Below are 11,589 nucleotides of genomic sequence, written 5' to 3' on the forward strand. Positions count from 1 at the left end.
GGCGATAGGTCAAAACCACTAGGCTACCACGGTTATTATTTCATGCGATATTTTGGGAAGAGTACGTACGTTATGCCAAAACGATACAATTGACTATATAATACTTGGTAGTTAATATGAACATGACTAAGTAAAAAGACTTACACACACTACACGAATGACTAAGTAAAGTGAAAAAAAAAATTAACTGTAAAATTGCTATAACTTTTTTTTGGCAAATGATTTTTTGCCAAATGATAATTTGAGTAAAATATTTTGGAAACTTTGGGAAAAGTTTTTTGCCCATACATAGTAATCCCCCGTTTGTTATTAAGATCTTCAATCAAATCTTGCAGTTGAATTCGACCAACTTCCAGTAGTCGGATTACTTAAAATTTAGCATACGTATGTAAATAAATAAATAAATTGCGTTATAATACAATAATCTGATAGTGACATCCTGGTGGTCCGGCCAGGATCGTCTCCACAGGACAAAACTCTTCAACGGTTAATGCCATGGACTTGAAATTTGATATACAAATGTAGTTTGGGTGACAATGCAAGTAAAGTCGACAAAAAGTAAAAAAAGCAAAAAAATCTTGTATTTAAAAATACATTTTTTTACCAAAAACTTGTTAATGGGTAAAGGTGGCCAGTAATTGCGATTTACCCTATGAACTCACCGATGTCATCTGATTCTCGACTTCTGCCGTCTGCCGCATGCCGTACTGGCACATGCCGACCAAACCGATCACCTGCGTTATGGCCAGACCAACGTTGCCACCGATCGTGTCTGAAAAAAAAAACAGTAGATTGTACAACGAGAGCATAAAACGAGCCATTTCACCCGAGACGTTCATATAGCCACCCTCTCCGTCACGTCGAGGGGAAAATAGGTTTTAATGCTAGAGTTTTACACTATGCTTTTCACTCCGATTGAGAGGATATGAAATAGCAACAGTGGAAACAATTGTTCACTTACTAGGTACCTTTAATTTTTCATGCATTGCTATATTATAATTATTAATATTTAGTTTTATTGATTTATTTTGATTGATTTAATCAATTTGTTAGTTTTACATAAAATAAAAATTATTAAATACAATACATAGAAACTTTTTTGTTTGTGGTTGTTGGCACCTTTTTTTTATGCACTACAGCGATTTACTTTATGCACTAGAGCGTAAAAAGTGATTTTATGGCGCCTATTATCCAGCATGAAAACGCACTGAACACATCCGATCACAATACGAGTAAAGTAACGAATGTCGATCGAATACGAAAAACATCAATGACGTTGTGTGATATCTGTAGGGCTTTTAAAAAATTCGCAAATCGAAGCTCGCATCGCATTGTCCATCCCACTCTCGCATGAAATAATATTAAATACCGACTTTACGAGCATGAGAAGTGAACAAGTTTTTTTTTAAACCTATACGGTGTTCTACTGGTTGGCTTCGGAAATAAAAAAAATAGTTTTTTTTAAAGTCAATTAGGAAAATCAAAAACGATTAGATAATTTCATAGAACAGATACCCAACCCTCTACCTTTTCAGGTGTACCAACAACAACACACAAGCAAATATGCCTTTCTAGGTCTAATTTTGAATTTAAAAACCTTTGTAACTCTGTTCTATGTAAAGGTAACTTAGAAATTGTTTTTCCGTTCGATAAAATGAAATGTCAAGCTTAAAGCTATAAATTAAATTAAAAAAAAACAGCCAAATATCGTAATGCACGAGTATTGTATTGTTATTATTACCTTCACTGGCGAAGAAGAAGAAGCTAAACGTGACGCACGCCAGATAGAGGCAGCAGATCATGTCCATCCAAAAGCCGAACGCTCGGTTCGTGTTCAGCACCAAAGTCCACGCTGAGCTGTGGAGATCCTGGGGGCAAATACTGGCCACATCATTTTAAAAGTAAAATTTAGAGCGATTGAGTTAATGAGGCCGTGGTGGCCGAGTGGTTTGACCTATGGCCTCTCACGCAGAGGGTTGTGGGTTCAACCCATGGCTCGCACCTCTGGGTTTTTCGAAATTCATGTGCGGATTTACATTTGAAATTTACGAGCTTTGCGGTGAAGGAAAACATCGTGAGGAAACCTGCACGAACCTGCGAAGCAATGCAATGGTGCGGGTGAAGTTCCCAATCCGCACTGGGCTCGCGTGGGAACTATGGCCCAAGCCGTCTTGTTCTGAGAGGAGGCCTGTGCCCAGCAGTGGGACGTATATAGGCTGGGATGAGTTAATGAACGAATGAATGAATTAGTGAATAAAATAATGAACGAGTAGGTATCAGTTTTATTTGAATTTTATAATGAATGAATGAATGAATGAATGAGTGAACGAAAGAATAAAAATTTTGTTTGTCAATTACAAAAACAAGCTAGAACCGTTTAAAAGTATACATTCAACAAACGAATGAATGAATGAGTAAACGAAAGAATAAAAGTTTTGTTTGTCAATAACAAAAACAAGCTAGAACCGTTAAAAAGTATACATTCAACAAACGAATGAATGAATGAGTGAACGAAAGAATAAAAATGTTATTTGTCAAATACCAAAACTAAGCTAAATAAGAAATGAAATAACAAACTGAAATATTAGATGCACAGAAAAAAAACAGAAAAATAAGGACCATCACTGGAATCGACCCAGGTCCTCGGTAATCCGTACGCGTGCTATACCGCTCACCACTGATTGCGTCATCACTGATGGTATTTACCGCTACACCACTGATGGTCATCACTGATTGGTACCATCAGTGATGTAGCGGTATAGCACGCGGTACGGGATTTACGAGGACCTGGGTTTCGTTCCCACGTGATGGTCTTATTTTTCTGTTTTTTCTGTGCATCTATATTTCAGGTTTTGTATTTCAATTTCGGTTTACGGATGACCGTAAAGTAAAAATATTGGAATTGAATAAAAAATACAAAAGATTCCAAAAAAACCAATCTTAAGCTAAATAAGTTTTAAAAAGTATAAATTAATGAGCCAATGAGTGACTAAAGAATAAAAGTTGTATGTAGGAATGAGTGATATGCTGAATGACTGATTGAATGTGATGATCGAATGAGGGAGATGGAGTGAATGAGTGTCGAGGAGAAAGACGTAAGACGTGTGCGCGAAAGGACGTGTTTGATTTGGTTATTTTAATTAAGATTGTGTTTCTTTTGAGTTTTTATTGAATTATATTTTATCTCGCCAACTAAGGTGTTTTCTTAAAGTAAAACTCTACAGTTTTTGGGGGCTCGACCGAGATCACAGCGATCCAACTGGATTTTTTCAGACGACGACGTGTTCATAGAACAAAAGACGACGACGACGGCTCACGTCAAACGAAAAATCCAGACGACGAAAATACGATTTAAATACAAGTTGTGACGAGAAAATGCCTAAAGAAACAAGACGTAACAGTCGGCGAGTAGACTTTGAAGATTATTTTGAAGAAGCGATGTCATCATCACGAGGGGCGGTGCCATGTTACATCTGTCAGAGGAACTGGTTCCAAAGTTCTCCGGCCAGGATAAGGCGTATCCTGCGACCAAGTGGATCCAAGACGTGGAAGACAATGCCGAGGTGTTTGGATGGACGCCAGTACAGCAGTTACTCATGGCAAGGCGGTCGTTGACAGGTACTGCGGCACTATGGTTACGCGCTGAGAGGATGTACAAGACGTGGGATGAGTTAAAAGCTAGTCTTTTAAAAGAATTCCCTGATACCATTGACAGCAAGACTATCCACGAAATGATGAGTTCACGAGTGAAGAAGTCTGACGAATCGTGCATCGACTATATGCTCATCATGAAAGAACTGGGTAAACGTGGGAAGATGCCCGATTATGTCGCGATCAAATATATTATCGACGGTATAAGAGACGACCCAATGAAGAAAATGATGTTATATGGAGTGACAACATATTCTGAGTTAAAAGAAAAATTCAAAATTTACGAGACGATTAAAGAAGATTTGAAAACTAAGAAGACCCCAAATTTGCCTAACCAAGAATTTAGAAACAAGCCGAAAAGTAAGTGTTACAGTTGCGGAGAGAATAACCACATGTCCAATGAGTGCCCGCACAAGCCTAAAGGACTAAAATGTTTCCGGTGCAATGAATTTGGTCACATTTCATCACAATGTACATCGACGGCAGGTACAAGTAAAAGTCACCAAAGGCAAAATGGCGGATCAGCGGCGAGTCACATGTGTGTTCAAAAGAATTCGAATACAACGGGAAATAACAACATTCCGAACGGGAACAAGAGCGAACGACAGAACGAGACTGAGACTTCATTCGGTTCGGTCAAGATGGCGGCAATGACGGCGCCACAGGAGACGACTGTAGCGAATGACATGAGTGACAACAACAATGTCAACGATGATGGCGGACGGCCGACGTATAATCGTAAACCGATGAAAGAAATTATTTTATTTGGAAAAAGTATTAGTGCATTGATAGACTCAGGAAGTGACATAATTAATTTCGATTGACTGTTTACAAGCTTTGAACGCGCCAAAATATGAACAGAGCGTGATTTCTTTGAGTGGACTTGGTTCGACGCGTGTTTATTCGTTAGGTTTTATCAAAACAAACATTTTTATAGATGAACAATGTTTCGAAGACGTAGTTTTACATATTGTGCCTAGGAATGTGATGCCGTTTTCTGTAATTTTAGGCCAAGATTTTTTAAAGAATGTAACGTTTGTTATGGAAGGCAGTCGAGTACTTTTATTAAAGTCTAGTAATGATTGGTACCGTAACTTTATGTGTAGTTTTTGTGTTTCCGATGTTATAGGTTACATGAAGGATCCAGAGTTACAAGAGGAGGTAAGACAAGTTGTTGAGACGTATCGGCCTAACAAGACGAAAGAGGCTCCAGTTCAGTTGCGCATTACATTGAAGGATGACGTCCCGGTTGCGCAACGACCACGACGGCTGGCTTGGCCGAGCAACAAGAGGTTGAGCGTCAGGTGAAACAATGGCTAGAAGACGGGGTGGTTCGGGTAAGTTATTCCGAGTACGCTAGCCCATTGGTGCTTGTCAAGAAGAAGGATGGTAGCACTAGAATTTGTGTTGATTATCGACAGATAAACAAAAAGATGGTGAAAGACGAATATCCGTTGCCAGTCATAGGAGATCATATTGATAAGCTGGCAAAGGGAAGGGTGTTTAGTACAATTGATTTGAAGAATGGGTATTTTCATTTGACAGTTCACGAAGACTCTGTCAAATATACTGCGTTTGTGACACATAACGGGCAATACGAATTTTTAAAGGCTCCGTTTGGTTTATCGGTATGTCCAAAGGTGTTCACAAGATTTATTAATGCGATTTTCAGAGATTTGATTGAGATGGGAATTGTTCTGATTTTTATTGATGACGTCATTATAATTGCAGAGGACGAGACACAAGCCGTTGAACGACTTAAGTTAGTACTAGTAAGAGCATCTCAGTATGGACTCGAGATTAACTGGAAGAAGGCGCAACTGATCCAAAGGAAGGTGGAGTACCTTGGTCATGTTGTGGAGGACGGAACTGTGCAACCAACACCAGAAAAGATAGATGCTGTGGTAAGATTTCCTCAACCTACTAACGTGAAGCAGTTACATGGATTTGTTGGTTTAGCATCGTACTTCAGGAAGTTTATCCAAAACTTTGCTCTTATTGCACGACCTTTAACAGAATTGCTTAAGAAAGATGTTGATTTTACATTTGGTGAACCTCAGAAAGCAGCGTTTAACATGTTGAAGAAGGAACTGATAAGTAAGCCTGTATTAAGAATTTTTGACCCATGTTTGTACACAGAATTGCACACGGATGCATCGATGTACGCAGTAGCTGCTATTTTACTTCAACGATGTCCAGATGACAACCATATGCACCCAGTGTATTATATGAGCAGGAAGACTAATGACGCAGAACAGAAGTACACGAGTTACGAGCTTGAGGCTTTAGCAATAATTGAAGGAGTGAAGAAATTTAGACATTATTTATACGGACTAAAATTTAAATTATTACTGATTGCCAGGCTTTTGAGATGACGCTGAGGAAAAAAGATTTAACTACCCGAGTAGCTCGATGGGTATTAGTACTACAGGAGTACGACTATGAAATAGTACATCGTACAGGATCGCAGATGAAACATGTTGATGCTTTGAGTAGATATGTCGGAGTAGTTACCAGAGAATTCCATGAGCAGATCAAGAAAGCTCAAGAACTAGATTGTGGCTTAAGGGCGATTCGAGAAATTTTGAAAGAAAAACCATACATGGATTACTGTATGCAGAATGATATACTCTACAAAGGACTGCAATTAGTCATTCCACAGGGAATGGAAGGTGATATCATAAAAAGAGTACATGAGAATGGACATTTTGAAAAAAGAAGATGGTGGAGTTAATTAGTAGAGATTATCACATACAAGATTTACATAAGAAGATAGACGAGTTTATGGTCACATGCATTCCATGTCTGCTGGCGACTAAGAAGAGTGGAAAACAAGAAGGTTTTCTTCATTGCATTGATAAGGGCAGTATTCCATTGCACACACTACATTGCGATCATATTGGACCTTTATCTGAAACAAAGAAGCAGTATAACTATATACTTACGATTGTTGACGCATTCACGAAGTTTGTTTGGGTATTCCCAACTAAGAGTACAACGGCGAAAGAGACATTGGACAAGCTAAGGATACATCAACAGGCTTTTGGTAATCCTTATAGACTTATTACAGATCGAGGAGCTGCGTTTACGAGCAACGAGTTTAAGGAATATTGTCAGACGGAGAATATTCAACATACGCTTATTACGACTGGAATTCCAAGAGGAAACGGACAAGTTGAAAGAATCCATCGCATTTTGGTATCAGTATTGACGAAGCTGTGCATTTCAGATCCAGGACTGTGGTATAAGCATGTTGCGAGACTGCAGACAGCTCTTAATAGCACGTATCAAAGAAGTATCGATACGACACCATTTGAACTGATGTTTGGAACGAAAATGCGAACAAAGGAAGATATTGAAATATACGATATGTTATTGCAAGAGGAACGAGATGCTTATATCTGTAACCGAGAGCAGCTACGATGTTCAGCGAAGGCGCAGATATTGAAGGTGCAAGAAGAAAATAGACGTAACTACAATAAACGACGCAAAGTTAGCACATTGTATCATGTTGGAGATCGTGTGGCTATCATGAGGACGCAGTTTGGTACATGTTTGAAATTGAAACCTAAATTTCTGGGACCCTACCGCGTGACAGCCGTGACGGGCAAGGACCGGTACGACGTAGAGAAGGCAGACAGTTCGACAGAAGGACCCACTCGTACTTCTACGTCAGCTGATTACATGAAGCCGTGGCCTAGGGGTCAATGAACTGCGGGTCAGTCAAAAGACGTTATGCTGCACTGCATAAGGTAGAGTTTTTATTTCTTATGTTTTTCGGTTTCACGAAAAGTATTCGACTGACTGCCCCACAAACGAATTTTTTTTTTTTTTGATTGATGAGTTGAGATGTTTATGATGAGATGTCTACTTAGGTGTTACTGTTAAGAGTTTGTTTTATTATTTAGATGGATGACGGTTTAGTTTTGTTTTCAGTATAGGTAAGTTTGTTTAAAGATGTTTTGCATTGTGTAACTTTAGGTACGGTGTGCCCGAGGACAGGCACAAGCAGGAAGGCCGAGCTGTAGGAATGAGTGATATGCTGAATGACTGATTGAATGTGATGATCGAATGAGGGAGATGGAGTGAATGAGTGTCGAGGAGAAAGACGTAAGACGTGTGTGCGAAAGGACGTGTTGATTGGTTATTTTAATTAAGATTGTGTTTCTTTGAGTTTTATTGAATTATATTTTATCTCGCCAACTAAGGTGTTTTCTTAAAGTAAAACTCTACATTGTATTTGTCAATGACAAAACCAAGTTGGACTATACTTGGTTTGGATAGGTAAGTAAACAAAACAACGTCTTAAGCATTGAAATTCCCCCATTAAACTATCTAAACATTTACATTTCTATATTGAAATAAACTAGTCTAGTTTTTATTACAATGATAGATAAATAAAATATTTAAAATCTTTGAATGTGCTGTGGTGTTGGGCGTTAAGGAAACGTGTAGCTCGGTTCAGAGTAGTTATTAATGGGAGCTTAAGCTTAAGAGTTCATACATATACTAATTTATTAAATGCGAAAGAGTGTGTGTTTGATTATATGTATGTTTGTCCGTCTCTCACGTCGAAACGGAGCGACGGATCGACGTGATTTTTGGCATAGAGATAGTTTATAGGCTACTTTTTATCTCGAAGAATGCACAGTTCCCGAGCAGAAGGCGAAACCGCGGGCAAAAGCTAGTTATATATAAAGGGATGGAGTGGAAGTGTGTGAGTGCACACTACAGTACCAAGTTTGGCAGCTGGCTTGTTTACATTTAGTTAAACACCTATCCAAACCAAGTATAGTTATGGCATATAGGTACTACCGATCACCGAAGTTACGTACAACGGCCAAACGACGTCGTTTTTCAACGTCGACATAAAGACAGTCCACGATAAAATCCGGGCATGCCTGATCTGGTGTATCTTTGTCATGGATGCTAATTTTCAAGCAGCACTTTTTGGAGTTCCAGAAGCCAAAATTGCAAAAATGGAACCCCTATAGTTTCGCCATGTCTGTCTGTCTGTCTGTCCGTCCTCCGTATGTCACAGGCATTTTACTGCGAAAACTACAAGGTGTATATCAATGAAATTTGGAGTACAGATGTCTTGTCAAGCCGCTATTTAGTTTTGTAGTTAAGAGCGTTTATTCCTGCTGAGCTGGCAACGTTGCATTTTTGTTATTTTCTCGATTATTCCATAAAAATTGAATGAAAATTAATAATGTCGTCTGATAGAACAACAATGTCTGTCCGTCCGTCCGCGGCTTTGCTAGAAAGCTGTAATTTTGCAACGAATATGTATTATGTATTATTATGTATGTATGTATTAAATTTCCTTCCTCCTTCCTCCTCTTAGAGAGGCTCAAAGTCACGCAACGAGCTATGGAGAGAGCTATGCTTGGAGTTTCTTTGCGCGATAGAATTCGGAATACGGAAATTCGTCGAAGAACTAAAGTCACTGACATAGCTGGAAAAATATGCAAATTGAAGGGCAATGGGCAGGCCACATCGCTCGAAGAATAGATAACCGTTGGGGGAGAAAAGTCTCTCGAGTGGCGACCACGAACCGGAAGACGAAGCGTTGGCAGGCCTCCCACCAGGTGGACTGACGACATCGTGAGAGTAGCGGGAAACCGGTGGATGCAAGTGGCGAGTTGTCGTTCATTGTGGCGTTCTAAGGGGGAGGCCTTTGTCCAGCAGTGGACGTCTTCGGGCTGATGATGATGATGATTAAATTTAATTTACTTACGCTTATGGCATACACACCTGTAGTTTGTCGAACTCCCGCGCAATGATGACGGGCGCGGCGCGCGTCGACCGTATAGTTGTTAGACCAGACACCGTGGCCGTCGCGTGGTTTAAAGACTGGCTGCGTGCTGCAAAGGATATAGTTAAACTAGAGTTTACCCACGGCTTCGCACGCGTTAACTATTCGATCTGGTAGTTAGATGGAATTGAAATTCCGGGATTTCACAAAATTCCCCTGGTAATTTCCATAAATTTATATCGTGGTGTTCATGGAGGCTGTGTTAAGAACAACTGTCCAAAATAACAAGACTCCAAACCCAGCGAATGAAATTTCAAGATTTTATCCACCCACATACTTACCCATGATAATATCGGGCTAAAAAGTGGCCTATGTTTTATTCCAGAGGCCCAGCAATATACCAAATTTCATGACTTTAAGCCGAGCGGTTGTTATTTCGAGATTTTATCCCTATCTCGTAGGAATATCGAGATAAAAAGTAGGTTATAAACTAACTTTTTGCATATACTGGGTGATTCCGGGTTTATCGGCAGGAGTGAAAGGGGTGATGGGGAGATTCACACTGAGCAACTTTTACTATGGGACCAGCCCGAAATCGCGAAAAAAAAACATCTAATCAAGAGATAATTGATCGCTAACTATCCGAAATGTATGGAATAGCAGTTTTTTTTTGCCATTTCGTGGCTGGTCCCATAGTAAAAGTTGCTCAGTGTGAATCTCCCCATCACCCCTTTCACTCCGGCTCATGACCCCGGAATCACCCTGTATATGTAATAGTACCACGTGTTGCTTGTAAAGAAAAAATAAAATCAACCGGAAGATTCTTTGGAGCTAAGTTTACACAAATCATTATAGCAAGGAACAGGAGCTCCGCCGGGCGGAGCGTCGACTCACCTATGGCCTCGATCCTCTTGAGCTCCCGACTGGTGCTGAGGAACAGGCCCCGCATCAGGAACAGGAGGCACGCGACGAAGGCAGTGGGCAGGAGGAGCCACCAGTTCACCAAACATACCACTATGAGAATGGATACTACCTCCAGGAAGAACTGTGGACAAACATAACAATACACTCACCATCATCATCATCATCCCAGCCTATACACGTCCCACTGCTGGGCACAGGCCTTCTCTCAGAATGAGAGGGCTTGGGCCGTAGTTCCCACGCGGGCCCACTGCGGATTGGGAACTTCACACACACCATTGAATACGGTATTTGACAACTCCTGAATTTGCCATATCTTAATATTATTATGAAAATATAGATATACAGACAATGTTTAGCGAAGAGAAAACTTAAATCGGTTGAAAATTGGATTTATAGTGATTTTTTGAAAAATCTATACACCTGTCTCTTTTTCAAACGCTTTTCTCTATGCAGCAAGTATGGCGCTACTGGCGTATGACGTCACATGCCAGTATGTCTTTCTCTGTCTAATCTTGAATTTCAAACGTTTATAACTTTGTTATTTGTAAAGGTACCTTAAGAATTGTTTCTCTATTCGATAACAGGCATTGTGTAGTTTTAATTTATAAAACATATACAAAACAGTCAAATACCGTATTGCTTCCTTCATTTTTTTTTCACCGTAAAGCTCGTGGTATATTTCAAATGTAATTTCGCAATTTGGAAAAACTCAAGAGGTGCGAGCCGGGGTTTGAAACCAACGGATCCTCTGCTTGAGAGGCCATAGGTCGGACCACTCGGCCACACGGCTCGGAAAAATTACAATGCGATACAAATATTATACAGTCATACTACCAAAAGATCGATACGGTTCCAAGTTTAAAAAATATGTATACGCGTCTTTATTGACTGAAGATAATTTTGGGTCTTGGATGTTTAATATGTATTAAGTACGTATTTGTGCTCAATAAACTTTTTTACCGACACTAATCTGTCCGCGACATTTTCAAACAATTGCAGATTTTTGTAAGCAATAATGTTTTTTTCTGTAAATTTAATAGATGGTGTACATGAATACATGCCATCCTACGTAAGTTCAAACCATTAAAACCGTGAAATATTCTTGTTGGAAGTACGATTTTTTTGGTAACGCCAGAGACAATTTTGGTTAACGCAGGAGACGGCCAAAGTGTCGGTAAAATTGTTGATTGGCCCATTATCTATATAAGTATGTTTATCCGTTGCCTAGTAACCATAGTACAGCTTTGCTTAGTTTG

At 39.6% G+C, this 11,589-nt stretch overlaps 1 protein-coding gene and 1 pseudogene across 1 annotated transcript in view; one reads left to right on the plus strand and one right to left on the minus strand.

The window, feature by feature from the left end:
* Window positions 1-11,589, minus strand: part of LOC141443763 (probable multidrug resistance-associated protein lethal(2)03659) — a 12,942-nt gene that overhangs the window by 229 nt on the left and 1,124 nt on the right. The window contains exons 2-5 of the mRNA XM_074109111.1: window positions 10,304-10,454; window positions 9,409-9,518; window positions 1,742-1,868; window positions 663-772 (exon numbers count right to left, since the gene is read on the minus strand). Coding sequence (XP_073965212.1) covers window positions 663-772; window positions 1,742-1,868; window positions 9,409-9,518; window positions 10,304-10,454 — 498 coding nt within the window. The remainder of the gene's footprint in view (window positions 1-662; window positions 773-1,741; window positions 1,869-9,408; window positions 9,519-10,303; window positions 10,455-11,589) is intronic.
* LOC141443701 (uncharacterized) lies at window positions 3,032-4,959 on the plus strand (annotated as a pseudogene).

Source organism: Choristoneura fumiferana, chromosome 28 (genome assembly GCF_025370935.1).
Source record: "Choristoneura fumiferana chromosome 28, NRCan_CFum_1, whole genome shotgun sequence".
NCBI classification, from domain to species: domain Eukaryota; kingdom Metazoa; phylum Arthropoda; class Insecta; order Lepidoptera; family Tortricidae; genus Choristoneura; species Choristoneura fumiferana.